The sequence below is a fragment of the Salvelinus alpinus genome, chromosome 11 (genome assembly GCF_045679555.1).
Source record: "Salvelinus alpinus chromosome 11, SLU_Salpinus.1, whole genome shotgun sequence".
Classification (NCBI taxonomy): Eukaryota; Metazoa; Chordata; class Actinopteri; order Salmoniformes; family Salmonidae; genus Salvelinus; species Salvelinus alpinus.
In genome coordinates this window covers 33,118,128-33,145,627 of record NC_092096.1, presented here as the reverse complement: position 1 = coordinate 33,145,627, position 27,500 = coordinate 33,118,128, and the positions used below count along the sequence as shown (strand labels likewise).

The 27,500-nt window shown below is 44.2% G+C and overlaps 4 protein-coding genes, 1 long non-coding RNA gene and 1 pseudogene across 11 annotated transcripts in view; 2 read left to right on the top strand and 4 right to left on the bottom strand.

Moving 5' to 3' along the window:
* Positions 1-5,323, bottom strand: part of LOC139534022 (carbohydrate sulfotransferase 11-like) — a 114,607-nt gene extending 109,284 nt beyond the window's left edge. The window contains exon 1 of one of the 2 annotated variants that reach the window (XM_071332622.1): positions 5,110-5,323. In XM_071332622.1, the coding sequence (XP_071188723.1) occupies positions 5,110-5,212 (103 nt within the window). In that variant the 5' untranslated portion in view covers positions 5,213-5,323. Of the gene's footprint in view, positions 1-5,094 lie in introns of both variants that reach the window. The other variant, XM_071332621.1, reaches the window with a different exon arrangement.
* A 3,516-nt stretch (positions 5,324-8,839) lies between these two features.
* On the bottom strand, positions 8,840-10,808 carry LOC139533300 (thioredoxin reductase 1, cytoplasmic-like; annotated as a pseudogene).
* A 70-nt stretch (positions 10,809-10,878) lies between these two features.
* On the bottom strand, positions 10,879-11,573 carry LOC139534020 (uncharacterized). Its single transcript, XR_011666898.1, has 3 exons — positions 11,460-11,573; positions 11,121-11,236; positions 10,879-10,986 (listed from the first exon to the last, which is right to left on the bottom strand). It is a non-coding gene; the product is annotated as an uncharacterized lncRNA (long non-coding RNA).
* A 6,254-nt stretch (positions 11,574-17,827) lies between these two features.
* Positions 17,828-21,058, top strand: LOC139534019 (nuclear transcription factor Y subunit beta-like). 6 transcript variants are annotated; one of them, XM_071332618.1, is made up of 7 exons: positions 17,828-17,952; positions 18,582-18,678; positions 19,150-19,280; positions 19,777-19,974; positions 20,089-20,167; positions 20,359-20,438; positions 20,521-21,058. In XM_071332618.1, the coding sequence occupies exons 2-7, from the start codon at positions 18,582-18,584 to the stop codon at positions 20,551-20,553; spliced, it is 618 nt and encodes a 205-aa protein (XP_071188719.1). In that variant the 5' UTR covers positions 17,828-17,952; the 3' UTR covers positions 20,554-21,058. The 6 variants fall into 6 exon arrangements, with proteins under 6 accessions (XP_071188719.1, XP_071188717.1, XP_071188720.1 ...); XM_071332616.1 differs by having other exon boundaries at positions 19,150-19,289; XM_071332619.1 differs by having other exon boundaries at positions 17,894-17,927.
* A 232-nt stretch (positions 21,059-21,290) lies between these two features.
* Positions 21,291-24,460, top strand: LOC139534017 (E3 ubiquitin-protein ligase TRIM39-like). The gene is made up of 2 exons (XM_071332611.1): positions 21,291-21,461; positions 22,496-24,460. Exon 2 carries the CDS (start codon positions 22,498-22,500, stop codon positions 24,133-24,135), a length of 1,638 nt encoding a protein of 545 aa, XP_071188712.1. The 5' UTR covers positions 21,291-21,461; positions 22,496-22,497; the 3' UTR covers positions 24,136-24,460.
* Positions 24,461-24,475: 15 nt separating this feature from the next.
* The window catches only part of LOC139534018 (histidine ammonia-lyase-like), a 4,763-nt gene continuing 1,738 nt past the window's right edge, over positions 24,476-27,500 (bottom strand). The window contains exons 7-18 of the mRNA XM_071332612.1: positions 27,141-27,300; positions 26,930-26,975; positions 26,586-26,733; positions 26,394-26,489; positions 26,168-26,226; positions 25,965-26,045; positions 25,692-25,757; positions 25,350-25,515; positions 25,078-25,212; positions 24,859-24,967; positions 24,686-24,755; positions 24,476-24,573 (exon numbers count right to left, since the gene is read on the bottom strand). Of these exons, the coding sequence (XP_071188713.1) occupies positions 24,496-24,573; positions 24,686-24,755; positions 24,859-24,967; positions 25,078-25,212; positions 25,350-25,515; positions 25,692-25,757; positions 25,965-26,045; positions 26,168-26,226; positions 26,394-26,489; positions 26,586-26,733; positions 26,930-26,975; positions 27,141-27,300 (1,214 nt within the window). The 3' untranslated portion in view covers positions 24,476-24,495. The remainder of the gene's footprint in view (positions 24,574-24,685; positions 24,756-24,858; positions 24,968-25,077; positions 25,213-25,349; positions 25,516-25,691; positions 25,758-25,964; positions 26,046-26,167; positions 26,227-26,393; positions 26,490-26,585; positions 26,734-26,929; positions 26,976-27,140; positions 27,301-27,500) is intronic.

Below are 27,500 nucleotides of genomic sequence, written 5' to 3'. Positions count from 1 at the left end.
CCCCAGTATTTGGAACAGAGGACTGATCACCCCAATCCACAAAAGTGGAGACAAATTTGACCCCAATAACTACTATGGGACATGCGTCAACAGCAACCTTAGGAAAATTCTCTGCATTATCATTAACAGCAGACTTGTACATTTCCTCAGTGAAAACTATGTACTGAGCAAATGTCAAATTGGCTTTTTACCAAATTACCGTACGACAGACCACATATTCACCCTGCACACCCTAATTGACAAACAAACCAAAAAAAAGGCAAAGTCTTCTCATGCTTTGTTGAATTCAAAAAAGCTTTTCACTTAATTTGGCATGAGGGTCTGCTATACAAATTGATGGAAAGCGGTGTTGGGGGAAAAACATACAACATTATAAAAAATCCCCATGTACACAAACAACAACTGTGCGGTTAAAATTGGCAAAAAACACACATTTCTTTCCAGAGGGCCGTGGGGTGAAAAAGGGATGCAACTTGAGCCTCACCCTCTTCAACATATATATATATTTATATATATATCAACGAATTGGCGAGGGCACTAGAAATGTCTACAGCATCCGGCCTCACCCTACTAGAATCTGAAGTCAAATGTCTATTATTTGCTGATGATCTGGTGCTTCTGTCACCAACCAAGGAGGGCCTACAACAGCACCTAGATCTTCTGCATAGATTATGTCAGACCTGGGCCCTAAAAGTAAATCTCAGTAAGACAAAAATAATGGTGTTCCAAAAAAGTCCAGTTGCCAGGACCAAAAATACAAATTCCCTCTAGACACCGTTGCCCTAGATCGAACAAAAACCTATACATACCTCTGCCTAAACATCAACACCATAACTTCCACAAGGCTGTGAACAATCTAAGAGACAAGGCAGGAAGGGTTCTGTGCCATCAAAAGGAACATAAAACTCAACATCCCAATTAGGATCTGGCAAAAAATACTTAAATCTGTTATCGAACCCATTGCCTTCTATGGTTGAGAGGTCTGGGGTCCACTCACCAACCAAGAACTCACAAAATGGGACAAACACCCAGTTGAGCAAAATTCTGCAAAAATATACTTTGTGTACAACGCAAAACCCCAAACAATGCATGCAGAGCAGAATTAGGACTATATCCGCTAGTTATCAAAATCCAGAAAAGAGCTGTTCAAGTCTACAACCACCTAAAGGAAAGCAATGCCCACACATTCCACCACAAAACCCTCACCTACAGAGAGATGAACCTAGAGAAAAGTCCCCTAAACCAGCTGGTTCTGGGGCTCTGTTCACAAACACAAACTGACCCCCAGAGCCCCAGGATACAAACACATGTAGACCCGACCAAATTATGAGAAAGCAAAAACATAACCATTTGACACGGAAAGAGTCAACCAAAAAACAAAGTAAATTGGAACGCTATCTGGCCCTAAACAGAGAGTACACAGTGGCAGAATACCTGACCACTGTGACTGACCCTAAATTAAGAAAATCCTTGACTATGTACAGACTCAGTGAGCATAGACTTGCTATTGAGAGAGGCCCCATTAAATGACCCCATTAGAGACACATATTTCCCACAGATTATAGACCCACAACGAATTTGAAAACAAATCAAACATTGACAAACTCCCATATCTGTTAGGCGAAATACCGCAGTGTGCAGTCACAGCAGCAAGATTTGTGGCCGATTGCCATGAGAAAAGAGCAAACAGTGGAGCACAAACAACATTGTAACTACAACCTATAATCATCTCTTTATATATTTCCCATTTCATACTTCAACCACTTGCACATTGTAACAACACTGTACAAAGCCAATAATATAACATTTGAAATGTCTATATAATTTGAAAACTTTTGTGAGTGTAATGTTTACTAATTTATCCCCTTGTTCATTTCCCTTTAGTTTATTGCCTATTCCATTTGCTTTGGCAATGTCAACGTGTTTCCCATGCCAATAAAGTCAATTGAATTGAATTTTGAGAGAGAGAGAGAATCTTGTTTTATCACTCTAGGTCATCTCTTCTCTGTACAGGATAACATCAGAAGCTTTGTGCTAGAGAATTCCACCGCACAGAAAGAGACAGTTCTAGAACACATGCACAGAAACAGGGACAAGAACTCTAGAATTCCCACAAAATGGATAAAAGCCATTGAATTCCTCTGCACAAAGGGAGACACTGTAGAGCTCTAGAATGTAAGTCAATGATTCTATCATCAAACTCCAGTGATTATGGATGAGGTAACCACAGTCTGCAAATCAGCCGTCTTCCCCAAAGTATCAGTTCCACCCTACATTACTGTCCCGGGGTAGCAAGCAGTAAGGAATTTTGAGTTTCACAAATAAATTCCATCAGCTGCTTTGGCTATCTCGTTCTTTCCCAAGTCTTTTCCACTAAACTCCATCTGACTGCCTCATACCTCCCTTTTCCCCCTCCCCTAGCTCTCTTTGAGGTCCGTCGCTATGGAAATCGTATCCAAAAATTCAGCTGGGTTCCAAATTAGGTCAGTGAGCCATGTCACTGTCTATGCTCGGCTGCTCTAGTCTGGACACACTGGTGCATTATGGGGGATGTGAAACGTGAGTGTGTGACTGAGGCCAGAGTGCACAACCAGGTCTCCACTCACACACAGCCGAGAAAATACACTGAACAGAGTCCCAGTATAAACACGCACGCACACAAACACACACAGACAGTCATGCCCAGTCTCTCCAAAAATACCCCCTGGCACCTCTCACCCAAAGAATAGTAACTAAACAAAACAGCCATATTAGCTGCTGCTGCTCCTTTGGTCCCAGTCCTGATGCCTTTAAACGAATGCCTGCAGTGGAAGGCAACCTCACACAGACACTGAATGATCTATCAGAGGCACAACGCTTCAACTGAGCTCAACGGACTATGACTCAAGCTGGATCTGTCTCTGTGAAGAACACTTTCACTGGAGTGCTTCCAGTGTGTGTGCATGTTTGCAGCCGTGCGCGCATGTGAGCAAGTGTGTGTGTGCGTGTGTGTGTGCATGTGAGTGTGTTGAGCCCACAGTGAGACGCCCAGATGAGGAGTCTCTCTCCACTGTCTGGTTTAAAGGTCGTGACCCCAAAGGGCCTGTAAACGAGGTGAGAGTTTGCACAGGGGGGCGGGACGGGATTCCCAGGCAGTCTAACATTCCGGGAACGCTCCTCGGACTTCCGTGTGCCGTGAAATGTTACGGGAAGACCAGAGGGGTTCAGTCTGTCATGTTCTTAGGCTGTATTGTGTGTGTGAGTGGGGGGAGGGGAGGTCAAGAGGGAGAGAAATAAACACAATTACACACCGAAATGTCAGACATTGTCCGTTATTCACTGAAGCAATGGGCAGGAACCAGACAGAACAGTTTTAGGCTACTGGAATAGTGTGCCGTTTGGTTCACCTGCCGTTAATGGGGCAACCTCAGATCAAGCTTAATTTGCCAGACCACTCAGTTCACTCTGGCAATAGGGCAAACCTTAATGTCAATCCCTGGTCTCACCCAGATAATCGCTTCATAATCCCAAACGCACAACCCCACTACCATTAAACACATCCGCTCCACCACCACTGACACACACACACACACACACACACACACACACACACACACACACACAGGGCTTTCTCTCACATGTCTGACATGTATTCTTCAAAAACAATTACATGCAACACTTTCAGATGTCCCCTCTTCTAAAACGAGATAGGTCCATGCACGCCTCTACCCTATGCCTGGGAGAGGCTCCCTATAGCAACCCCCTCAGCCTTTTGTCTTTGTGGAACTACAGAATGTCAAGGGGGAGTCATGCATCGCCGCTGGAAAGCATTTCTCCACATGCCCTAGTATCTGTGTGCGCACTAACGCACATATACTGGGGCAGTTTCCACGGTGATGTTTGGTTAACGGAATAGGGATGACACGCATTCCGGTGCAGTAGGCTAGTGATGAGAGCCCTGTCGCGGGTATGAGACTACATCGATGACTCACAACCGGGGACTCAGAAATTCCACCAAATGATGTGGAAGTACGGCGTGGCAATTTGAGTTTTACGCATTAGTACTTGGTTATTCTTTCGTACAATGCATTCGCTGATATTCCCCTTCCGTTCAATAAAATCCATTACCACCTTGTTCACTTTTCAGACACAACTTTGAATCAAAGGAGGGGAACGAATAAAGTATTACTGCAAAATCCCCTTTGGCAATAATACGGTCACTTTGGCTGTGAAAAGTCTACATGGCACAATACCCTGTTATTATTATTTACATCACTATATTCCCTACTACCGCAAATAGAGACGTGGCCACATTGAAATAAAGCATAGCCAATGTATTCAAAATAATTGAGGTAATTAAATCACACGTTTTGTCTCTCATACGTCACTTACATATCATTATTTTATATCCCTTTCTAAAAAGTGTATTTTTGCCACCTCTGATCGTGGACCATGGCATGGAACAGGAGCTCAAATTAAACCGTTTCAGTCATGGGAGGAATTTAACAGCGCCACACAGTTGCTCAGAAATAATTTCGCGTTACTGTAAACCTGTTGTAGGTCAATATTGAAGCATTTTGCTGTTTGTACAGTGCGATCCTTGCGCGTCTGAAAGCAGGGCTCTTTGATTCATGGTACAGAGCCTCTACTGTACGGCTGCGGCCGAACGGTGCCGTGGCAGTGGCACTGGGTCGACTTCAGTCAAACTGACTGGAGAGAGACAAAAATAATCCATCCGTACCAGCGAGAACGCCTGCGACTACATTGCGCACCGCAATCTCAAAACACACATGTCGTGCTCGTTTCCCAAGAGATTACTGACAATGGCACAATAGCCTATACGATCAATTGCATAAACGCACAATCTATGTGATAGTGTTTGACATAAAACAGGCAACACATTCTTTCCCAACCTCGGCGACACAGGATGGAATTACGCGTCAGCCGGATAGATGGGTGTTACAACCTTGTCATTGTTTATAAAATGCATGATTCAACATAGTCAACAAATACATCGATATCAACATGCCACAACAGAGTGGGCAATGGGCAGGACGTCACAGATCAATGAACACAACACACAACACATTCGAGAGAGACAGAGACCCTACCTACCTGGTTGGAACATACTTTGGAAATAAAAGATGACCAGAATAAAAGATCCCAAACAAGTGGCGAGTACCATCCGGCATATTCTGCTCATCCTCATCAGCTCGAGCAGAGTCTGTTTCATGGCTGTCAGGGAATGACTTTGGCAGATTTCTGTGTGTAGGTCGGTCGGTCAGAGCACCGGGGCTTGTCGTGCGGTTGTGGTACTGATGGTGATACTCACTGCAATTGTCCGCTACTCAATGAGCTCAATGCTTTCGCTCTGGACTGTACTATTCGTCCCTACCTCCTAAACTACAGGGGAAGCAAGACAACGATTCTGCCCCCTCTTGCAACAGAAAATGAGCGCGCCCAAACGCGATGAGCAAGGGAGACGAGTAAAACAAAACCGCTATCTCACGTCGCACACTGAGAAATGAATGGTTTAATACCACATTGCTATATATTTATTTTTGTATGTGTCTAAATATGTCTAAGTGTTTCCCCCTTGTAATAAGATTATTTATGGAAAGATTAATTACCACCTTCTGAGTGAGTGACTGTGTAAGAGAGGTACTGTGTGGATGAATTCACATTCCTCTCACACCAAGAACAGGCGAACACTAACAGAGAACTAGATCGATGCTGCTGACATAACACAGACATGGGGAAACTGTTCATTATAACAGAGATTACATAACGTAGGCTACTGTACAAACCGGCGTTCTTGTATGAAAATGGTTTGTGGATCAGTTTGTGAGTAAATGTGCGTAGCTAATTGAATTGCGCGCATATATAGATTAGATATATGGTTCTTGTTCAAGTCCAGTGATGGGAATACCATATTTAGATATTTTAAATCCACTCCAATCAATTGAGTTAATTGAATTTCAATCAAATAATGTTGTCAAATCAGGATAGTGAGAGTTATGAATTTAATATATTTGTATTACCTGAATATGACATGGCTAAAATTGACACATTTTACCCGTTGGAAGTTGCCTTGCCAGTCTTGCAGAGGCCATAGAAGGATTCGTTATGCCAATGTGGTAATTCCTCAATACTATGGGTATGGGTATTATAGCACCACCTAGTGTCAATGGTTGACAGATATATTTCTCAAAGTGGTCATAGAAAAGAGTTTGGGTTTTTGCCCTAGCACTGCACAGCTGATTCAAATAATCAACTCAGCATCAAGCTTTGATTATTTGAATAAGCTGTGTATTGCTAGGGCAAAAACCAAGACGTGCACCGGGGGGGGGGGGGTTTGGGAAACCCTGCCATAGAGTATCACAGTGTGAGTCATCATCAGTGGCGATTTTAGCATGTAAATCTTGGTGGGGAAAACTAATAAAAAAGTAAACTAATTATGCATGCCAGCAAAGCCACAACACAACACTAAACAATACATTAATTGCACTAAAATGGTGACTAACAGTGCCCACAAACTGTTAGAGTCTACATAAAGCTGTCCCAACTGCAGAGTCCCAACAGCAGTCCCAACACCTTACAACTGCTACACCTGGCTATCTGGCAGCCTTGTCTGGCAGCGAAACAGTTAATTTAGCCTTATTTACTGCCTTTTTAAAAACATAGCTGATATGGCTGACTTGTTTAAAAAAAATGTGGTTTCTACTGACAATTGAGATGTACACACTATGGCATAAGGTAACGACGAGCGGATAAGAGGCAATCCGTAATTTAGATTAAGACATTCATGAGCGAGCTAGGACGGACATTGTCAATATAACTATTTGTTCAGCACTTTTTAAATGTACAGCGACAGAATTCAGAACATGGGCCATTCTTACAGTATTCTCCCTGTACACCAAGTCAGAACCGTGGATAAATAACGGGGGCATATAAGCAGACAATGAAAGCCCTTACAATATTCAGTGATTACATTTCTCTAAAACAGGCTATAGGCTACATGTGCACCACCAAGTCAGAACAGTAGGCGAAATTAAGAGGGGAAAACGGACCAAATTATTATGGTGAAGCACATGTGCTACTAACACCTTACTATACAACATACACTTAGTATTACCTTCTTAGCTACGGTATACATGTCTCCCTGGCATATTACATCATTTATGCAGCAGCATATAATACATTTTTGGACTCACCTTGTTGTGCTGTGTTCACTTCCTTCCAAACCACTCATTGTCGAATTTGAGATTTCCAACTTGTTGTGTAATGTTCATGTCCAAAGCCCGATGACCACGATCTGTTTTATCTATCATTTCTCTTCATTATTTCTCCTCATATGACAAGGATTGAAAAGGATTTGCCAGTAGACTGTCGACTTGATTCATGATGATGACTGCTAGCTAAGATTTTGAAAGTATGATGTGGCCATATTTTATCTGTGGCCAATGACCTTGCGCCTTCTTGGATGGGCACTTCTAATGTAACTCTGTGGCAGCACCCAAATGGCTAGAATTTTCAAAGTCTACCCTTAGACTTCACGGTGAAGTAGTGTCACCATGAGTGACAGAACACTGAGCCAATCACAGCGCAACGCTCCGTATTTTCTGCTGGCTTGTCCCACCACCACAGACAGCACTGAGCTAGGCTGAAACACCTGCATTTTGGAGCTGCCTTATTCAAGAAAACAAAAAAGAGACCATGTTTGTATGTACCTTTATTAACTCAATGATAAATATATATATATTTTACATTGTTTGCAAACTGATATGTGACACATATTAATGCCAAAATAACATGCAAAACAGGCAAGCCCCCCACCCCCCCCAAAAAAAGTGTATTATGTTTTTGCTAAAAATGTGGGGCTTGTCCGACATTATATTCTAATAGCGTTTGTATACTGGTGTACTTTCCCTTATTGGTACATTAGTCTCTGAATGCTCAATGTGTCTGCATAATGAATAAATAGCAAGGTTGTCTAGAGGACAAGCTGAACTGTAAGCAGTAATAAAAAATATATTTCTCAAGAAGAACTAAATCGTTAGTGAAGCATGCCTCTACAATGTTCCATGGGGACATACCGGTGATTATGTGCTGACAGATAAAAAAGTGTCTGCATAAAAGAGAGAGGTCTGCATTAAAGAGATGCAGCACAAACACATACATGCACACATGCACACACTTATTAGGGGGGGTTCTCTATCATTCTAGGTGTTGTAGTATTTTGCCCCTGTCTCTCATTAGTATGAGAGACCTTACTAATGATCCCTGTGAATATTCATCACAGTGTTTAAGTCAGTCACTATGTCCTGCAGAACTGAGACAGAGAGAATGACAAAATGGAGGTAGTGAGGGAGAGAAAAAGACAGAGAGATTGTAGTCTTAGGTGAATGTATCCCTATGTGAACCACTTACCTTCATTAAAAGTAAGAGCATTTTATTAATGAATATTTCTTAACTCTGATAATACTTTCATCTCGATCTGTTCATTACATTACATTATGGCACTTAAATCCCTTCAGTCCGTAGGTACAGAACTCTGCATAAAAGCATGAACTGTGTTTCTACAGTATTTAAATACTCAAACAGGGCGTTATCGCTACTCAGCAGCCATTAAACTGAGTCAGTACAGTCACAGACTAATGAGTATTCATATGGACTGCAGAGTTCACAGCTGAAAGGTGTCAGAGGTGCCTCCACAGGTTAATATCAAAGTTGGGTTCATTAATATGGCAAAAGAAAGAGTTTAAAAAAGAAAAACAACAACATGTAAACAGGAAGTGACCCCAGTGTCTAGGGCCAGCAGCAGCAGTGTCAGTCCCCGCCCACCTGTCAACCAGGCTCTGGACTCAGACGTCATTGGACGGTTGATAGCTGCGCTGCTGCCTGTCACTCAACAATGAGGATGTTCTGACAGGCTTCTCCCTGCTATCTGTACCGTTGCCTTGGGCAACCGTGATTGACAGCAGGGGGCTAACCTCAGCAGTTCCCTCTGACCATCATGGCGTCAGTGGCACACTGAGTTACTGTCAGGTTGGTCAACACCTGAGGGAGAGACACACAATTAATAGCCATTTAACAACACAGACTCAACATCCTTTCAAGAGAGAGAAAACGTGTGTGTGCGAAGTTCAGACAGTTTCCAAACAAAAACCCACCCCACCCAGCACTACTGTTATAAAACCTCTGTGAGCCATTAATGTGCCACATCACACTTCTCAAATCCCATCTTCCCTGCTCAGTTGTAAACTAAAGTTTTCTACAAACTCCATTAAACTGTTTATTGAAGTCTCAAGAAAGTTTTCAAAGTGTCAGGAGAGTGAAAAGCAGCCCAGCAGAACATTGGGCTGAGGGCTCCATCCTGTACTAGCTTATAGGAAATGGACTGTGTGTGATGTGGTTTGTAATGTAAGTCTATGAATAATTCACACAGGGAGCATTAGCAGCAAGCAAACCATCAGAGACAGTTGATCTGGGACCGCTGGACATTTGATAATGTACGGCGGCCATTTTGTGCCAGATTGTTCACCTTACATTAGTTATTGCAATGGAGAGGTAAAGAAACTGGCGTACTGACCTGGGCACAAACAGGGTGGAATCCCACGGTGGTGTCCAGCTGCTGTTTGATCAGACCACACCTCAGAGCCACAGCAAAGCCCTGGAACACCTCCCCTGCACTGGGCCCCATCACATGGAGACCTAGCACACTCTCCTGTGGAGGTGACAGAACACACACATACACATACACACACACTATAATATACAGAAAACACACACATACACCTATACACGGTGGCAAAAGCTGAATGAACATGGAGAAGTGTTGCTCTAGAGCAGGGATGGGTAACTCCAGTCCTCCGGGGCCTGACTGGTGTCACACTTTTGCCTCTGCTAACACACCTGACTCCAATAATTGGTTTAATCAGCTGTGTTTTCTAGGGATGTCCCCAGAGGACTGGAGTGGCCCATCCCTGCTTTAGAGGAAAGAGAATGCCCTTTAAAGAGTAAAGACATTTAAAGTAAAGCCGTAAAATCCCAAACACATGTCATGAAGTGAGTGCTGACCTGGTCAGGTATGTGGCAGATGACTTTAGCATAGCATCTTGTCCCTTCTAAGTACCGTCCACTCCAATGGCCAGTAGTAGCTATGGTACACCTACAGAGAGGAGATCAAGTTTCAAGTTTTATTAGTCGTATGTACGGGTTGGTTACGCATGCTATACATCGTCCAATGAAATGCTTTCTTGCAGGTTCTTTCTCGACAATGCAAACAACAATAACAAATAATAAAGGACATAGAATACATAACTACTGTGTGTGTGTTGTATGTTGTGTGTGTGTACCTCCACATTGTCCTCTCCAAACTTGAGAATGGCGTTCTCCTCTGACAGCCCACAGGTAGAATACTCCATGGGAGGGAACAACTAATAGTGTGTTAAGTTAGAGACGGTGTGGCTCAGTTATTAGAGCATGGCGCTTGCAACGCCAGGGTTGTGGGTTCGATTCCCACGGGTGCTCAGTACGAAAACTATATGCACTCACTACTGTAAGTCGCTCTGGATGAGAGTGTCTGCTAAATGACTCAAATGTTTAAAATGTAGATATAAAACCCCAGCATATTAAACTCTTCCTGAAAGGTCTCCCTCCCATCTGTGGAGACAGATTGAAGACTGCCTGCTTCAATCTGCTCAACCTAACAGATATATATATATATATATACATATACAAACGCTACATTATTTGCAATTCCTCAATATTTGACACCATAACACTTCAACTCCAGTACGTGTGTAGTGATGGAGGAACTTGAGCATGTGGTTCTCAATCTTCTGCGCCCTTTTGTGGTCGAACCCAGGTACCAGGTGTGACCGCACCAGGACGGTGACCTCTAACCCCAGATCAGACAGGAAGCCAGCACACTCCAGTCCCTCACTGGATCCCCGCACAACCAGGGTCCACCCAGGAGTGTGGGCCAGAGAGAATAAGTTATCACTGGGGAAGAGAGTGGGAGAGAAATGAGAGTGAGAGGACTGTTGGTAGAGATGTTCCTTCTATGTTTGTGGTGTGTGTGTGTGTGTGTGTGTGTGTGTGTGTGTGTGTGTGTGTGTGTGTGTGTGCATGCTAACCTGGTGATGCAGTGCTCTCTGTCTCCAGGTATGATCAGGTATTGTTCCCCGTCCCCCACGGCAATGACGAGTGTCTCTGCTGTGTGATAGGTCCTCCTCCCGTTGACATCTGTCACCTGATTGGATAACAGCCACAGAGTGACATGACATCACTGACCAGAGCCGTTACTATCGAAATCACATGAGGAAACACAGAGAATCCTTGCTTGAAGTCCCCTATCCAAACTGCTTCCTCATGCTTAGCTGTACACAACACCCACCACCACCCTGTTCAACTGTCCAGACCTCCCTCTACTCCCATTATTCTCACCTGCCCAGAAGCCCCTCCCCCATGCTGACCTGTACAGTGTGTGGCACCAGTATCTCTCCATGGGCGTTCAGGTTGGTGACGTCACTGTCCCTCAGCTCCCTCCTCAGCTCAAAGCTCACAGACTTCACATGTTGTTGTACCGCCTACACCATCTCACCCCAGCCATGGGACACTACAGACCATAATAGCACATAGCAACAGACCATATGAACACGTAGCAACACAAACATCTAATCAACGACTAACATTTAAACTCTGGGTAGGACGCAAATAACCAAAGATAACATTTGACGGAATGATAACTAACACACACATTCAATATTGATTCAATGGAACAAAATACATATCTAGACTATAATAGAACTGATGTCCCAAATACATATCATACACTGTAACTGATGTCCCAAATACATATCATGCACTGTAACTGATGTCCCAAATACATAACATGCACTGTAACTGATGTCCCAAATACATATCATGCACTGTAACTGATGTCCCAAATACATATCATGCACTGTAACTGATGTCCCAAATACATATCATGCACTGTAACTGATGTCCCAAATACATAACATGCACTGTAACTGATGTCCCAAATACATATCATGCACTGTAACTGCAGCCCCAAATACATATCATGCACTGTAACTGATGTCCCAAATACATATCATGCACTGTAACTGCAGCCCCAAATACATATCATGCACTGTAACTGATGTCCCAAATACATATCATGCACTGTAACTGATGTCCCAAATACATATCATGCACTGTAACTGCAGCCCCAAATACATATCATGCACTGTAACTGATGTCCCAAATACATATCATGCACTGTAACTGATGTCCCAGACCCTCTCCAACTCTCACCCTGTTCCTCAAACTTCCAGCCGTACTTCCGGGCATCCTGGATGGCTTTTCCCAGCAGGGAGGCTTGGTGCAGGAGCTTCCTGGGAATACTGTCCACGTTCACACTGGAACCACCTAGACCTGGCAGACAGCGAAAGTCAATAACCACTCAGAAAACGATTGAGCACAAAATGACATTATTTAGACCATTTAGTGACTTTAGGGGTGGGAGCCACCAAGTCAAGGACCAGCACCCTCCTCCCAAAGCCAGCAGCTTCCTGAAAGAGAAAAGGGGGAAAAGAAAGGGGGAATACAGAGAAGTTTGTGAGGGTAAAAAGAGGTGTCAGTCGGATGAAGTAAAATCCCAAATCCTCCCACTGTCAAGTTCCTTCCTCTCATTTTCAGTTACCTCTGGATTTCAGAATATAACACCTCATTCCATTAGCATAAAATCAATTTATATGATAATTATCACAGTATGCTTGGGCACACTGTGAGCATTGGCCAGATCAGATGAATGCTGATTAAACATGTTAGTGTGTGTAGGCTGGCTCACAGCCAATTGGGGTTAACACAGCTTTATGCAGGTTGACTACAGGTAGAGAGAGGGAATATCTGACCTTTAAAGAGGGTGCAAATCCCAGAAAGGAGAAAAAGAGATTCAAACGGACATATAGGGATCGAGATAGAAAGATCATTAAGAAAAACTGCAGGGGAGAATGGAATAAACTCAAATAATTGTTATTAATGAGTTTCTCTGAATTTGAAACTTAATTAAAAGAACAATTCCTCACAAAAAAAGAGCAAGACTCGAAGAGAAGGTGAGACAGATCCAGAGGGTGGTAGATCAGTGACAGACAGGAAGAGACACAGACAGACAGTACTGTAGGTGTTATGTAGTAGTAGTGACCCACCTTGGCCACAGCCAGGCCTCCAGACCCCCCTCCAATGACCAGCAGGTCATAGTCATACTGTCCACAGGGCAGCCTTGTCTGCTCCATGTCTCTCTGCCGCAAGACAGACCAGTCTCTTGTGTGCTCCTCAGACCTAAGAGGAGAGACTGCTGGGGTTGGAAAGAAAACCTACAGGAAGGTAGAGTAGCTCTCCAGAAACTAGGTTGAAGAGCCCTGATATACACATGCTATATAACCACAGAGACTCAAAACAGTCCTAATGGTAAACAGACACAGGGTTGGACCTTGGCCACTCTCTGAGCTATAACCAGTCCAGGCTGGAATGGGTCTGGACTGGAGAGATATAACCCTGTCCTCAGTGGGACAAGCTTAGTCACCCTACATTGATGCTCCAATATGGGATTTTTTGCTGATGAGCTTGCCATACATCTTTGATCTGGACACACAGAGCAGTCAGGGGATATCTGTTGCAGTCAGGTCCTCCACATCATAAGCCTATAGGAGAGAGGGTACAGAGACAGAGAGAGAGAGCATTAGGGTCCATACTAGGTCCAGAGACAGCGCATTAGGGTCCATACTAGGTACAGAGACAGAGAGCATTAGGGTCCATACTAGGTCCAGAGACAGAGCATTAGGGTCCATACTAGGTACAGAGACAGAGAGCATTAGGGTCCATACTAGGTACAGAGACAGAGAGCATTAGGGTCCATACTAGGTCCAGAGACAGAGCATTAGGGTCCATACTAGGTACAGAGACAGAGAGCATTAGGGTCCATACTAGGTACAGAGACAGAGCATTAGGGTCCATACTAGGTACAGAGACAGAGCATTAGGGTCCATACTAGGTACAGAGACAGAGAGCATTAGGGTCCATACTAGGTACAGAGACAGAGAGCATTAGGGTCCATACTAGGTACAGAGACAGAGAGCATTAGGGTCCATACTAGGTACAGAGACAGAGAGCATTAGGGTCCATACTAGGTACAGAGACAGAGAGCATTAGGGTCCATACTAGGTACAGAGACAGAGAGCATTAGGGTCCATACTAGGTACAGAGACAGAGAGCATTAGGGTCCATACTAGGTACAGAGACAGAGAGCATTAGGGTCCATACTAGGTACAGAGACAGAGAGCATTAGGGTCCATACTAGGTACAGAGACAGAGAGCATTAGGGTCCATACTAGGTACAGAGACAGAGAGCATTAGGGTCCATACTAGGTACAGAGACAGAGAGCATTAGGGTCCATACTAGGTACAGAGACAGAGAGCATTAGGGTCCATACTAGGTACAGAGACAGAGAGCATTAGGGTCCATACTAGGTACAGAGACAGAGAGCATTAGGGTCCATACTAGGTACAGAGACAGAGAGCATTAGGGTCCATACTAGGTACAGAGACAGAGAGCATTAGGGTCCATACTAGGTACAGAGACAGAGAGCATTAGGGTCCATACTAGGTACAGAGACAGAGAGCATTAGGGTCCATACTAGGTACAGAGACAGAGAGCATTAGGGTCCATACTAGGTACAGAGACAGAGAGCATTAGGGTCCATACTAGGTACAGAGACAGAGAGCATTAGGGTCCATACTAGGTACAGAGACAGAGAGCATTAGGGTCCATACTAGGTACAGAGACAGAGAGCATTAGGGTCCATACTAGGTACAGAGACAGAGAGCATTAGGGTCCATACTAGGTACAGAGACAGAGAGCATTAGGGTCCATACTAGGTACAGAGACAGAGAGCATTAGGGTCCATACTAGGTACAGAGACAGAGAGCATTAGGGTCCATACTAGGTACAGAGACAGAGCATTAGGGTCCATACTAGGTACAGAGACAGAGAGCATTAGGGTCCATACTAGGTACAGAGACAGAGAGCATTAGGGTCCATACTAGGTCCAGAGACAGAGCATTAGGGTCCATACTAGGTACAGAGACAGAGAGCATTAGGGTCCATACTAGGTACAGAGACAGAGCATTAGGGTCCATACTAGGTACAGAGACAGAGCATTAGGGTCCATACTAGGTACAGAGACAGAGCATTAGGGTCCATACTAGGTACAGAGACAGAGAGCATTAGGGTCCATACTAGGTACAGAGACAGAGAGCATTAGGGTCCATACTAGGTACAGAGACAGAGAGCATTAGGGTCCATACTAGGTACAGAGACAGAGAGCATTAGGGTCCATACTAGGTACAGAGACAGAGAGCATTAGGGTCCATACTAGGTACAGAGACAGAGAGCATTAGGGTCCATACTAGGTACAGAGACAGAGAGCATTAGGGTCCATACTAGGTACAGAGACAGAGAGCATTAGGGTCCATACTAGGTACAGAGACAGAGAGCATTAGGGTCCATACTAGGTACAGAGACAGAGAGCATTAGGGTCCATACTAGGTACAGAGACAGAGAGCATTAGGGTCCATACTAGGTACAGAGACAGAGAGCATTAGGGTCCATACTAGGTACAGAGACAGAGAGCATTAGGGTCCATACTAGGTACAGAGACAGAGAGCATTAGGGTCCATACTAGGTACAGAGACAGAGAGCATTAGGGTCCATACTAGGTACAGAGACAGAGAGCATTAGGGTCCATACTAGGTACAGAGACAGAGAGCATTAGGGTCCATACTAGGTACAGAGACAGAGAGCATTAGGGTCCATACTAGGTACAGAGACAGAGAGCATTAGGGTCCATACTAGGTACAGAGACAGAGAGCATTAGGGTCCATACTAGGTACAGAGACAGAGAGCATTAGGGTCCATACTAGGTACAGAGACAGAGAGCATTAGGGTCCATACTAGGTACAGAGACAGAGAGCATTAGGGTCCATACTAGGTACAGAGACAGAGAGCATTAGGGTCCATACTAGGTACAGAGACAGAGAGCATTAGGGTCCATACTAGGTACAGAGACAGAGAGCATTAGGGTCCATACTAGGTACAGAGACAGAGAGCATTAGGGTCCATACTAGGTACAGAGACAGAGAGCATTAGGGTCCATACTAGGTACAGAGACAGAGAGCATTAGGGTCCATACTAGGTACAGAGACAGAGAGCATTAGGGTCCATACTAGGTACAGAGACAGAGCATTAGGGTCCATACTAGGTACAGAGACAGAGCATTAGGGTCCATACTAGGTACAGAGACAGAGAGCATTAGGGTCCATACTAGGTACAGAGACAGAGCATTAGGGTCCATACTAGGTACAGAGACAGAGAGCATTAGGGTCCATACTAGTCATACTGTAAGCATTAGCTGTTTGAGATTTCCATTAGAGAAGGAAATGAGGCCAAATCTCAACCTTGAGCACAAAGAGACTTCTTTGAAGTGTGCTTCTTTGTCTCTCTGGGTGAATATTAGCACACCACATGTATAATTCCTCCAATAACCCCTGAGAAAATGTGTCACCTCGTTTCACTCTGAATTTGAAAGACATTATGCCCTCTTAAAAAAAGGAATCTTTAAAAGGATTTAACATTTCAGTCTATGGGTGTTTCTATCAAAGTTGGTGCAGGCAGTGTGGAAACGAGAATTATGTTGTGCCCACATAGATTTTTGCAACCTTTCAGATATTGTTATAGGAGCTCTTCTATTGCAACAGAAAAACATCCTTTTATGTCCACACCCATTTTAACATCCATGTCTGATCCATAGTGGGTTGGAATTAGATCGGCATGTGGTCTCAGAGTGAAACATATTGAAGGGTGTAAAAATACAAGTTAAGGCATTTTGCAACAAACATTTGCATCAGCAGCAGAAGCAAAGACCATTGTACCGTTTATGATATTATGTTAATCAATTCGACTGGAACTCGTGAAGTTTACAGTTCAGCACTGCCTCATTTCAATATATGTTGGTGCAATGTAGCCACCTGGTGGATAAAATCAGAGCTGCACATTTTCTTTATGAGTCAGAGTGAACGTCATACCACAGAATTTCTTTACCATCTTTGATTACACTATTGATTATCAATAAATAAATAATATTGGATGGGTCAATATAATTTTTTAAATAATCAGATTTCGTAGAGAAACAGGATCCAAAGAGAAGCATACAATATGAATTTACCAACACACGTAAATAAATTCAAAAACATATGAGTCCCACCAACGGAACGTGTTGTTGGATAGTTCTATCAAGCATATTCTATCCTTCAAGATGATTCTGGAAGGAGTAAGTTATAGCGGTCAACTTTTCCAAATAGTTTCGCTGAAATTTCTGACTCGACGGTCAGCGAGTGTGCCGATTTTGGATTACTGTCAGAGGGACAGTACACAAACGCATGCGCAAAAGGTACTGCGCTGATGTTCACTCGTGGTGATAACACTGTAATAATGTGAATACACAATAATATATTCAATCAATCAGTAAGTGTGTTAAATGCAATTAAATTTTCCACTAGGTCTGCTATGTAATGAAAATACCCTGTTCTTATATAACCATAACGGACATACTGCATGATGACATCACCATTACATTGTATTAGTCAAAGCTTTTCTTTAAAACAATAAAATGGTAACAAATGCACACAGAGAAAGGGAGGGTCGCTTTTGAGTAGTAGAACAGCTTACTAGGTGTAATTTAGTGGAGGGTGACACTTTGACAGAATGGCCGCCTGGCGGTCGGGGGAGGTAGTGCAATGTATTTTTAGAGGACGCGTAGCTCCGCGCTGGGACTGGTTCTTTTGTAGCCATTTTCTGTCCAACCAACGGCCGTTTTGAGAAGGTAACCAACCAGGGCTTCATTGCAGGTTTGTGCCTGGCTCCGGCCAATGATTGTTAACCAATTCCTCGTTAGCTCGAATGGAAATGTCCGTCTCTGACTAATTTGTATTTGTTGCGTTTAGGAGTTTGAGAGCAGGAAGTGTAGTCAAAATGATTAATTAGCTTCATATCATGCCATGTACCCTTGCCTCAGTTTTCGACACAAAGAACAGGCCGAAATTCCGATATGGAATTTCATTGTGAGCAGAGAGGTCTTGCAACGAGACAACCAATGTGGCTACTATATAACGTTAAATTGTACCCAGGAATCCAGAGTGGTTTCGTTACAACAATAGTCGTTGATTAGTCAATCAACATGTGTGAGGGTCAAATGGCTACCTAACTAAAGCTATTGCTTCATTTGTTGAAATTATATTTCGAACGAAACATTTGCTAGCTAACGTTAGCTTGCTAGCTTCCCATTTAGCAAACAACCACTCACCTGGTCAGCGAAATTAAACTAATTCGGTAGACCTGCTAGCTAACAGTTTTCTAGCAACCTAACCTGGCGAACACTTGGCTAGCTAAACTAGACACAGTTTAGCTAGTTAGCCAGTCAACAGTAAGTGCCTTCCAACAATTCACCTATTTGAGTAAACCATGTCCTTTGTTCCAGATGGAAGAAGACCGTTCCACCACCGACGCCTCCCAGCTAACGTTAGGCATCTCTGGAGAATACATGTCAGGAGGATATGTACTCCAGTCTCAAGATGGTAAGGGACGTCAGCTGATACATTCAATCCTAATTGGGGAACCAGGTGTATTATGAATTGAATATGCCCCAAATCAAAATGTACTGTAGTGTCATTATTATTTTTTATTTAACTAGACAAGTGAGTTAAACATTCTTATTTACAATGACGGCCTACCAAAACGCAATAGGGCTTCAGCAGCGGGGACGGGGCTGGGATTTAAATAAAAGATAGGACAAAACACACATCACGACAAGAGACACCACAACAGTACACAAAGCGAGACATAAGACAACAACATAGCAAGGTGGCAACACAACATGGTACAAACATTATTGGGCACAGACAACCGCTCAAAGGGCAAGAAGGCAGAGACAACAATACATCACTGCAAAGCAGCCACAACTACATTATCACTTTCTCTACATCTCAATGCAACAGTGTCAGTACCTAATGATCCATGTTTTCCACATAATAATGCATGTGATGAAGATGATGGAGAGGAGAGTCTGAACGACCATGATGACGGGGGCATGAAAGAGAACTTCCGGGAGCAGGACATCTACCTCCCCATCGCTAACGTGGCACGCATCATGAAGAACGGCATCCCACAGACCGGGAAGGTAACCATGGTGTGTGTGTGTGTGTGTGTGTAGGCAGGCTGTGTGAGAGCAAGACTTGTGTCGTATTCGTAAATGCACACCATTGTAAAACGTTTAGTAACAGAAAAAACATTTGTTTCTTATTGGACAAGTTGAGCTAGTCCATCTTAATCACCTGTGCATATTCTTTGCTATCCTCTTTGAATACCAGCTCTCTTTCTGATTTGTTCTCATTTTTACCTCGTCGCCGATTCTTTCCTCCCTTACCTTTATTCTTCGGCATATTCCCAAACGAACAGCCTTTGTTAAATCGGTAGTGTTTTGTCCGTATCGAATTGAGTGTTATAAAAATGGAATGAGAACCAATCCGTGACGATGTCACACACTTAAAGTTAGCAAGCTTGTTAGCTTAGCTTTCAGTCTGTTTTCCCCCCCGTTTGGTGCCAAGTGAATACGACCCACAAACGTTCTCCTCATCCTATTCCTCTTTGTCCTAAATTGTGTGTGTGTCTCACAGATAGCGAAAGACGCCAAGGAGTGTGTGCAGGAGTGTGTGAGCGAGTTCATCAGCTTTATCACGTCGGAGGCCAGTGAGCGCTGCCACCAGGAGAAAAGAAAGACCATCAACGGAGAGGACATCCTGTTTGCCATGTCAACCCTGGGCTTCGACATGTACGTGGAGCCCCTCAAACTCTACCTGCAGAAGTTCAGAGAGGTACGACTAAACACACTTCTTCTGCTCTGACAGTCTCTCTCACACAATCCCAAGTGTCCATGAACAATCGCACATCACATGTTATTTAATCTCTCACAATGTGTTGTTTCCTAGGCGATGAAGGGGGAGAAGGGAATCCCAGGTGTGTCGGTGGGAGAAGGCCTGGGGGAGGAGCTTACAGACGATAGCTTCAGTAAGTGGCTCAGAACTGTTCTCAATTTTGTCATCTCATACTAAAGTAGAGGCTTTACAGTCATGCCTGCATACATATGTAAAATGTACGCATGCATTACTAAGTCGCTGTGGATAAAATCGTCTGCTAAATGGCATAATATAGTCTTGTGCTGTGGACGGTTTTGTAACGTCCTCTTCCCTCCATTCCAGCGAATCAACTGCCAGCTGGAATAATAACAGCCGACGGCCAACAGCAGAACGTCATGGTGTACACCACCTCATATCAACAGGTAAGTGACATCAGACATTTTAACTAGACCATTACGACATATCCATGACCGTTCTCTCCATTGCCTCTGTCTGCTCCTGTAGATTCCTGGCGTGCAGCAGATCCAGTTCTCATGACGAGGCCTTGCGCCTGCTCTGACCGCGGCGGCCATCGACTGCACAGACACAGGCCTGGCGACCGTAGGCTAACCATAGGCTGAGCGTATGACCCCACTGTCAAAAAGTCAAAGGCAATCGTCAGATGGACAGGAGGTCTTGGAGGGGGGCTGTTATGGGTGTGAAGGGATGTGGTGGTTGACACAACCCTGTCATGTAAATGTACAAGTCTGTTCTCTAAATGTAGTACGTAGTTATGAGGTGCCACAAGGTTTGGAGTGCAGCTTTCAACCGGTTTTGGATACTTGATTTTTAATGCTATTCGGACCACTTAGTTTGTTTTTGTACATTGATTGTTTTATGCAGGTTTGGGAGGTGGAATGGGAAGTTCTATATTTGTTGCCCACTCTCTTTTTTGAACCATGAGGAGAGGTGCCCTGGTCAGCTCTTTTCTACGTGGACAAACTAGTACCATGTGCTTTAATGTGACATAAATCCTTTGAATAAAAATCCAAATGAGCCAATACCTTCTGGTTGTCATCGACCTCTTTACACACATCTGAATGATTACACCAATTGTATCATAGCGACTAATAACCAGGGGTGAAAGTAGATTTAATTTCTTCCCGGTACGGGACGTCAATTAATACTGTTTTAATCAATATGACAATCAGTTACAGTTCAGCCTTGTAAAGGGTTAACTGTTTCAGGAAGAGAATCGCACAGCAGTATCTGGTGGGGAGGAGCATTACTAACGTCACTTTGTTGAACTGAAACCGAAGTAGAGAGACGTACAGTATATTGTTTACGGGACCAAACTCTCCAGCACTTCAGAACTCTACTAAATAGCTACATGTTCAGACTACACGCTGACTCTCCTACCCTTTGACACCAAGGACAGAGAAATTATCCACAAACATACTGTACAGGTGAGAAGAGATTAAGAAATATTAAATTGAAGATAAGCATAACATTATTTACCGTTCACATTTACTTTTTAATTACACTGAACAAAAATATAAACGCAACACGTAAAGTGTTAGTCCCCATTTTCATGAGCTGAAATATTTTACAGATGTTCCATATGACGCCATACACACCACGTGTATGGCGTCGTGTGGGTGAGTGGTTTGCTGATGTCAACGTTGTGAACAGTGTGCCCCATGGTGGAGGTGGGGTTATGCTATGGGCAGGCATAAGCTACGGACAACTAACACAATGGCATTTTATCGATGGCAATTTGAATGCACAGGGATACCGTGACGAGATCCTGGGGCCCATTGTTGTGCCATTCATCAACTGCCATTAACTCATGTTTCAGCATGATAATGCACAGCCCCATGTCATAAGGATCTGTACACAATTCCTGGAAGCTGAAAATGTCCCAGTTCTTCCATGGCCTGTATACTCACCAGAAATCAATTGAGCATGTTTGGGATGCTCTGGATCAACGTATATGACAGTGTTCCAGTTCCCTACAATATCCAGCAACTTCGCACAGCCATTGAAGAGTGGCACAACATTCCACAGGCCATAATCAACCGCCTGACCAACTCTATGCGAAGGAGATGTGTCGCGCTGCATGAGACAAATGGTGGTCACACCAGATACTGACTCTCATCCACACCCCTACCTGTGACCAACAGATGCATATCTGTATTCCCAGTCGTGAAATCCATAGATTAGGGGCTAATGCATTTATTTAAATTGACTTATTTCCTTATATGAACTGTAACTCAGTAAAATCTTTCAAATTGTTGCATGTTGCATTTATATTTTTGTTCAGTGCATATGTTAAACATTTTATACTTTGGTTATGACTTTTATCTATGTTTTAACATAATGTATCAATATCATTTACTATCATCCCATAAGGCAATGTTAACAACTCTAAAGCTTAAACTATCAAGAGCTGGCTGATTCCAGGAAATGGTTTATGGTTTCACCTCTGGTCTCTGTCTAGATATGGCCACCTCCGGCTGTCTCCTGTCTGAAGAGCAGTTCCTGTGCTCTATCTGTCTGGATGTGTTCACTGAGCCAGTCTCTAGTCCATGTGGACACAACTTCTGCAAGGCCTGTATCACAAAGTACTGGGATAGCAATGTCCTGTGCCAGTGTCCCATGTGTAAAAATACATTTGATAAGAGACCAGATCTGTTCGTCAACACTTTAATTTCTGAGATGGCTGCTCAGTTCAGACAGACAGTTGAAGTGAAAGCTACCAGCAGCCCGGACCAATGCTCTGCCATGATAGTAGAATTATCCTGTGACATCTGCACTGGGATGAAGCTCAAGGCCCTGAAGTCCTGCCTGGTGTGTCAGGCCTCTTACTGTGAGACTCATCTGGAGCCTCATCAGAGAGTCGCAGCCTTAAAGAGACACAAGCTGATCAACCCTGTGGAGAACCTGGAAGACAGGATGTGCAAGAAGCACGACAGACCTCTAGAGCTGTTCTGTAGGACTGACCAGACATGTCTTTGTGTCTTGTGCTTGAAAGCAGACCACATGACTCATGACACTGTCCCTCTAGAGGAAGAGTATGGCAAGAGGAAGGCTCAGTTGGGGAAGACTGAGGCAGAAGTGCAGCAGATGATCCAGGAGAGACTGCAGAAGGTTCAGGAGATCAAACACTCAGTAGATCACAGCAAGAGAGAGGCAGAGAGAGAGATATCAGACAGTGTACAGGTCTTCACTGCTCTGGTGCGCTCCATTGAGAGAAGCCAGGCTGAGCTCATTGAGGTGATTGAGAAGAAGCTGAAAGCAGCAGAGAGGCAGGCTGAAGGGCTCATTAAAGAGCTGGAGCAGGAAATCACTGAGCTACAGAGGAGAAGCACTGAGCTGGAGCAGCTCTCACACACTGAGGACCACCTCCACCTTCTCCAGAGCTTCCCATCCCTCTGCACCCCTCCAGACACCAGAGACTGGTCTGAGATCAGTGTTCACAGTGATCTGTGTGTGGGGACTGTTAGGAGAGCTGTGTCTCAACTGGAGGAGACACTGAATAAAGTGATGGAGAAGCTGCCTGAAGTCAAACTGAAGAGGATTCAGCAGTATGCAGTGGATGTGACTCTGGATCCTGATACAGCACATCCCTCTCTCATCATGTCTGAGGATGGGAAACAGGTGAAACATGGAGGCACACGGCTTAATAAACCTTATAATCCAAAGAGGTTTGACAGAGCTTTAAATGTCCTAGGAAAGGAGGGTTTCTCCTCTGGGAGATTTTACTATGAGGTGAATGTTCAGGTGAAAACTCTATGGACTTTAGGAGTGGCCAGAGAGTCCATCAACAGGAAGGGAAAGATCACAAAGAGCCCGTTTAATGGATTCTGGGCTGTGGTCCTGAGGGATGAGTGTAAGTACTCAGCCTGTACCTTCCCCCGTGTCCGCTTATATCTGAGAAAAAAGCCCCAGAAGGTGGGGGTGTTTGTGGATTATGAGGAGGGTCAGGTCTCCTTTTATGATGTGGAGGCCAGGTCTCATATCTACTCTTACACTGGCTGCACCTTCACTGAGAAACTCTATCCATTCCTTGGCCCTGGCAATGATAAAGGTGAATACTCTGTCCCTCTGATCATCTCTCCTGTCAATCACACAGACTGAGTTCTAAACTGAACTAAATGACTAGTATATTTAGTAAATGTAGAATAATCATAGTCTGTTGTCATATACCAGGGAGAATATTTTACTGTAATGTAATTACTGGTTGTGGTTGTTTGGGTCCACCAGCCTTGTTAGATATAAGAACATCTCTCCAGGATCATAACAAGGTATGATTCATATCTGGGAGTTACAGTACATTTCGGAGGATTATCCTGAGATAATATAAGCAATATGTTTGTTTTTTAAGCTCATTTCTTGTTTGTACTGTATATCTGTAATAACCTTTAATAAACTTGAATCCTGCATTTGGAATCATACAGTAGAAGTAAGAAATACTTGAGTCATTTTTATAAAAATATCCTAGTCATCCAGTGGGAGTGGTTTCAGTCCGAGCCTGTCTCGGTATTGGTCCATGTATGGCCGAACCGCCTCCCACACCTAGAGAAGGCCACGGGTGAGAAACAAACAGAGAAGTTCATTTTTATCTGCCTCATTATCAATTAGCTGGAATGATGAATCTAATAATACCGAGATGGGGTGAGTCTTTTGCCTTTTCCTCCCTGAGGAGCATGTGAGCAGCCTCGATGTCGGGACTCATTTGACAGTCATGATCCCAAGGCCTGATGGGAAACAAGAATAAATGGATGTGCTGTAGAACTCCCCCCACACCTTTCCAGAACAACAACATTGGGCAGTCCTCGAATCGGAGCTCCACATTCTCACCTGACAACAGAACGCACTAGCTCATGGACTTTCTCCAGAGGGGTAGTGGACTTGAGCGGGCGGAGAAACTCCAGGGCTTGACAGGCAGCGAGCAGCTCTATGGCCAGAACTGAAAAGCAGAGATGCCTTTTTCTTCCCAGGGTTAACTCTGTATGCATGATATTTGATGGGACGAGCACATCACACACTAATCCCATGTGACTGTACTGTACGAGTTACCTTGCTCTACGTATTCCACCACTCTCAGGGCCTTCCTAGCGGCCCAGCCCCCCATGGAGACGTGGTCTTCAGTAACTGCGCTGGTGGACAGGGAGTCCACGGAGGACTGGTGGCACAACGCCTTGCTCTCAGATACTGCAGAGGAGCAGAGACACAAACACACACTAATGTTTTCTGTTTGAACACACACACACACACACACACACACACACACACACACACACACACACACACACACACACACACACACACACACACACACACACACCTACCAAGGGCGGCAGCAGTGCAGTGTGCAATCATGAAGCCAGAGTTGAGGGCTCCGTCTTGGACCAGGAAGGCAGGCAACTCACTGAGGGAGGGGTTGACCAGCCTCTCTGTCCTGCTCTCACTCATACTGGCCAGCTCATGGACCCCGATGGCCAGGTAGTCTAGAGCCTGGGGAGAGAGAGGGTTAGCCTTGTCCCAGATCAGTTTGTGCTGCCTTGCCAACTCCTGTGATCATTGGTAAGGCAGTACAATCATATCTATAACAAGTCAAGAAAAGAGGGGGAACAGTACTGAAGGAACCGAGGAGTTTATTGTATGGAGTGAATCTATTTGTCTCTGACTACCTTGGCTGGGTATTCTCCATGGAAATTACCCCCAGAGATAGTCTCACCTTGCTCTGCAAAAACCAGCTGGAGGAGAGTTAAGGTTTCGTATCTGGGACAACATTATGAGTCTCTAATATAAACTGTATACAGGAAACCAAAGCCCATGTGGGCTTGTCCAAGGGCTCCCCCTTGTGGTGAACTTATATAATCACAGTTGGGGTCTAAAAGGAGATCAAAGAAAGACATGACGTCTTCAAGTAAATATTACAATGTAACTCACTGGGAGGATACAGGGTTGTCAGTGGCACTGTTGAGCTCAGTGGAGAGGATGATCTTAACAAAGGCTATGGTGTCGTTAGCTACCCCATGAACCTACAAGAGAGGAGAGAGACACAAATAAACACTGGTACTAGGGTTAGTTCACTCCAGCCCCTCACTGCAGGGGTACAAAGAGTTGTAACACACACACACACATACACACACACACATTCTACCTGTGGGATACAGCGGAGGGTGTATGCATCTTGGACACGGTCACATGTCCTATGATTGTACAGGAAAACACAACAAAGGAAGTCAGAGACAGGAAACGACAAAACAGCACTGTTAAGGTTTCCACCAAAGTAAACATCTTCATTTGGACACAAAATGTTAAGAAGGACAAGAATTGAGTGTGTGTGTTTCTGTTTGTGTGTGTGTGTTTCGCCTGCCTGACTTTACCAGAGATCTGGGAGGGGAAGACGTCAGAGTGGAGAGGAGAGCGGCGTCTCAGAGCCACCTCTATCTGACCAAGGTGGGGCCTCACTGCATAGATGTCTGGAAGGGCAGAACAAACCAGTTCACAATGGAATGGAACGGGTAACTTCTTATAGCATCAAAGCTCCAACAATTCACTATGTGTGTGTGTCTGACCGCTGTGGAAGGCCTTGGTGGTGCCCCACAGGGCCTCCAGGCTGAGGGCAGCGATGATGTCAGCCTGCCTGGCCACGCCCACAGCTCGCTCCACTGCCTCCGCCGCCAGAGATGACATCATCTGAGTTCCGTTGATCAGACCGACGCCCTGTACGATGAAACACTTACTTCCTTACTTGATCCTCAAAGACATCACTATCTACTGCGATTATATCCCAGATATGATATCATCTAACTCAGTTATCAATAATCAGTATACAAGACTACTTAATCAATGCCTGATAGAAAAAATAACAAATAGTAAAAACAAGAGAGTTCCTACTGCTACAGCTCTAACACTGTACCTCTTTAGGCTTCAGTACCAAAGGTGTGACTCCATGACACCAGTACCTGGAAAAGGAGGAAAGAAAGAATAAAGGAGAGGAGAAAGAAAGACGAAGGAAACGAGTTAGGAGCCTTAATGTATACATTTGATCTCAGTCATTCATCTAACAAAAACATGTTGGTAATCTGAGGTGTGTCTTTGGGTTGAGAGAGAGAGGTATTGTGGGTAACCCAACTGTTTTGGCGTGGTCCCAGCCACGTTGAGGCGACCACATCCTGCCCTCTCCCATAAGGCCCAGGGTGAGGTGGGCCAGGGGGTCCAGGTCTCCAGTAGCCCCTACCGTCCCCTTCTCTGGCACCCACGACAGGCTGGGGGAGTAGAGGGAAAGATCTGTCACACACACACATATATATATTTTTAAATGTTTGAATTAACACGTACGCGCACACACAAACACACACAAATGCATGCATGCATGAATGAATGAATAAATAGATGAATTAATGACATTTTATTTTCGTGTTAAATCACCAGTTGGTGGCCCATTCCTTAGGGATGAATTGACACAAACAAACAATACATGATACAAC

What these genes read in the sequence shown, in the direction of transcription:
- LOC139534019 (XM_071332613.1), top strand. Translation starts at nt 18,103, where the DNA reads ATGTACCCTTGCCTCAGTTTTCGACACAAAGAACAGGCCGAAATTCCG. An exon ending in GCTTACAGACGATAGCTTCA is followed by an intron (nt 20,168 to 20,358) that starts GTAAGTGGCTCA and finishes CCTCCATTCCAG; the next exon opens with CGAATCAACTGCCAGCTGGA. An exon ending in ACACCACCTCATATCAACAG is followed by an intron (nt 20,439 to 20,520) that starts GTAAGTGACATC and finishes CTGCTCCTGTAG; the next exon opens with ATTCCTGGCGTGCAGCAGAT.
- LOC139534017 (XM_071332611.1), top strand. Translation starts at nt 22,498, where the DNA reads ATGGCCACCTCCGGCTGTCTCCTGTCTGAAGAGCAGTTCCTGTGCTCT.